The sequence below is a fragment of the Euprymna scolopes genome, chromosome 38 (genome assembly GCF_053919585.1).
Source record: "Euprymna scolopes isolate OS-2025 chromosome 38, ASM5391958v1, whole genome shotgun sequence".
NCBI classification, from domain to species: Eukaryota; Metazoa; Mollusca; class Cephalopoda; order Sepiida; family Sepiolidae; genus Euprymna; species Euprymna scolopes.
Window position 1 is genome coordinate 75,558,261 of NC_136519.1, and position 3,106 is coordinate 75,561,366.

At 38.3% G+C, this 3,106-nt stretch overlaps 1 protein-coding gene and 1 pseudogene across 2 annotated transcripts in view; both read left to right on the plus strand.

Moving 5' to 3' along the window:
* LOC145263015 (retinol dehydrogenase 7-like) overlaps positions 1-2,731 on the plus strand; it is a 70,932-nt gene extending 68,201 nt beyond the window's left edge. The window contains exon 5 of one of the 2 annotated variants that reach the window (XM_080119848.1): positions 2,438-2,731. In XM_080119848.1, the coding sequence (XP_079975974.1) occupies positions 2,438-2,667 (230 nt within the window). In that variant the 3' untranslated portion in view covers positions 2,668-2,731. The remainder of the gene's footprint in view (positions 1-2,437) is intronic. The other variant, XM_080119847.1, reaches the window with a different exon arrangement.
* LOC145263510 (5S ribosomal RNA) lies at positions 713-831 on the plus strand (annotated as a pseudogene).
* Positions 2,732-3,106: the final 375 nt, after the last annotated feature.

Sequence of the window (3,106 nt, forward strand, 5' to 3'; positions counted from 1 at the left end):
TCTACACGGCCGCTATTTACCAGTGCTGGGCTTGTGTATCTACCGCTAGTCTTTCTCTCTTGGACATCGTAATACAGCTTCTTATTCCAGTAGCTTTTTTTCAAGAACTGTAGCTTGTGGAACTCTCTTTCTGCTCACTGTTTTCCCTATTACCGACAGCCAAGACTAAGGTCAATAGGCATCTTTTGTCTTTGTGATAATCATCTTTTGTTCTTAGTAGTTCCTTGCATCAAGTGGCTTCATGCCTTGTCTCAAGCGATTGTCATAAAAAAATTTCGTGCAAGATGGTCCAAAAGCAGTCTGAAGCATTCAATACGTTTCTGTGGTATTTTTTTTCCAAGTTTAAAACAGAATTTTATTGTATATCGTTTTTCTAAAGTCTCCTCATGTCCAGATTGCATTTTTGAAATTCATCAGCTGTGACAATCAGGCTTTAGTAGGGTGTATTCCAATTCCTGCTGTAGTTGTTTATTTGAACGTGAAATCATAAAAATTGGTCAGTCATCTCATGAGATGCATAGCAATAACATATTGAATTTTTAAGAGTCTACAATTTTAAATGCCTGTACAAAAAGCGTTTGAAACTTTTACTTAAAATGCCTCGTGTGTTTACTTTAAATATGGTTGTATAGACTCAAGTAATGCTGAATATGCAGGCCGCCCAAATTCAGCAATTGTGCTGGAAAACATTTTTTTAAAAGTCCACATACTTTTATTCGGCATAATCACGTTGACACACCGGTTCCCATCAGATCACCGGAGTTAAGCAACGTTGAGCCTGGTCATTACTAAAATGGGTGACCAATTTGGGAAGTCCAGGTGTTGTATGTAGGAGGACGTCAACACCTCCCTGCAAGAGTTGCAAAAACCTAACGTCGTCATTTCCCCTAATGGGGATATACATGTGACTGGGGACCGCTTGTGAATTTCATACTCCCATGAAACTTCCTCTTTCGGAGGAAGCCGGTTAAACTCTGAATAGGGTTGGTGCTGACTACACATACTCATTTTAGCCGAACATAAATTGAAATTGTGTGAGATAGCAAAGGAGTTGAAAATATTCGCGGGCAGTGCATTCACCATTTTACTTATTTTCAACAAGACAATTGTGTTCAGTGTGTCGTGTTTGTTAACAGTTAACCATCATCATCATCACAGTTAACCATCATCATCATGCAGTCTGTCAGCCTTGACGATGATTAGTCGGAGCCTCAGTGCTTTATCCTTCCGTACAGGACTTTCCACCTTCAGCTCCTAACTTGCTTGTGCAGTTTAGGTGTCGTATCTGCTGTGCTTCAGATAAACACCCTCTGAACCTCCAATGCTCATTTCCAGTGGAGCAAATCCACGAAGACTGGCAGCAGAGGAGGCCACAGCTTCTGGCCGAAAGTAATCTCAGTGAGGTAGATAGTTGCCCTATAATGTCTGCTACTACACCTTTTCTTTCTGGATGAGGTTCCATAGCCTTTTAAGGAAAACTTCAAGGCAGCAGTAGGATTTGAAGTCAGTTCCCATCTCTTAGCCTTTTGCTGTGATAAGGTCATCAAGGCAGTGGTGTTTGATTTTGGGGTTGGTTTCCCTAGTCTTCGTCCAACCAAGGGCACCCAGAAGACAGTGGGGTAGGGGTTGGTAGTGTGCCATGGCGCGTCCACACATCGGTGAGGCATAACACACTGCCTCTGGTGCCCCCTATTATTCCAAGATCTCCTACAAGTTTAGCCTGGGGCCGCAAGGCACCCAGTTACCATATGTGGCCAATGTGGAGGCACTGTAGGAGTCTTGATGATGGAGAGGCTATGTACTGGCAGGGAAGACTCATGCATAGCTGCTCCCTTTTCACCGTGAGGTTAGCCAGCAGTGTTAGCTGGAAGCGAGAAGGCATGCAAGCGTGCAGTTAACACTAACTTGTATCTAACGCACTAGACGCATCACATCTCCTGCAGGATTAAGAATTCAAACACATACACAATAACCAAAAATAACACATTTATGAATTCAGTGTATTGATTACAATTGTTTCAGACGTGATGTTGCTAGTCTCTATCTTTTTTTATAAATACTATTGTGGCATATGTTCTTCAGAATTGTCTGATCTATTTTCTGCTTCCTTTGTTGCAGCTCATTTGACTCAGTGCTCTAGTGGTCTCCACCTGTTTGCTGTCTTAATACCTTATTGTAATACAGCTTCTTATTCTAGTAGTTTCTTTCTTAGAATTACAAGTTTGTGGAATTCCTTTCCTGCTCACTGTTTCCCTCCTACCTACAGCCTTGGTCTCCTCAAGATTAAGATCTATAGGCATCTTTTGTCACTCTTAGTAGCTTCTTACATCAAGTGGCTTCATGCCTTGTCTCAAGCGATTGTCATTAAAAAAATTAGTTTCTTAATATTTTTTTCTGTTTTTATTTTTATTTATTTTTTATTTTTTTTTTTTTACAGTTACCTGGGTCGTGAAGTTAATGGGTTTTGCCAGCAGCCAATTCCACAAGGTCGTAAACTCCCACGTCCATGCCATCACCGCAAAATACCCCAAGTACAGGTACCTTGTCGGTTACGACGCACATTGTTATTTCTGGCCGTTAATGTACTTACCTGAGTGGATCAGCGACTTCTGTTTAGACATTGAATTTGTACCGCCTGCTGGAGCACAGAAGAAGAAAAATAACTGAAGCGACAGATTATTAGTGTATATATATATATATATATATATATATATATATATATATATATATATATATATATATATATATATATATATATATATATATATTGGTGCCTTTGCACATAACATAATATTAACTAATATGAGTACGACAATCAAAAGAGACATTGAAACATGCTTGGATATATAGATCTTTTTTAAACATATACGCTTCCAATATAAGGTAATATACTATGTATATTACTTATTTCAATATTTACTCAACAGTTCTCAATATATGGATAGAGCTTAACAGTATTATAAAAAGAAGCTTACAGCACGTGGACTACACGGGAACGTTCGTATTTCATTCCATCATATATATATATATATATATATATATATATATATATATATATATATATATATATATATATATATATGTTATTTGTTTTGTTTTTACGATA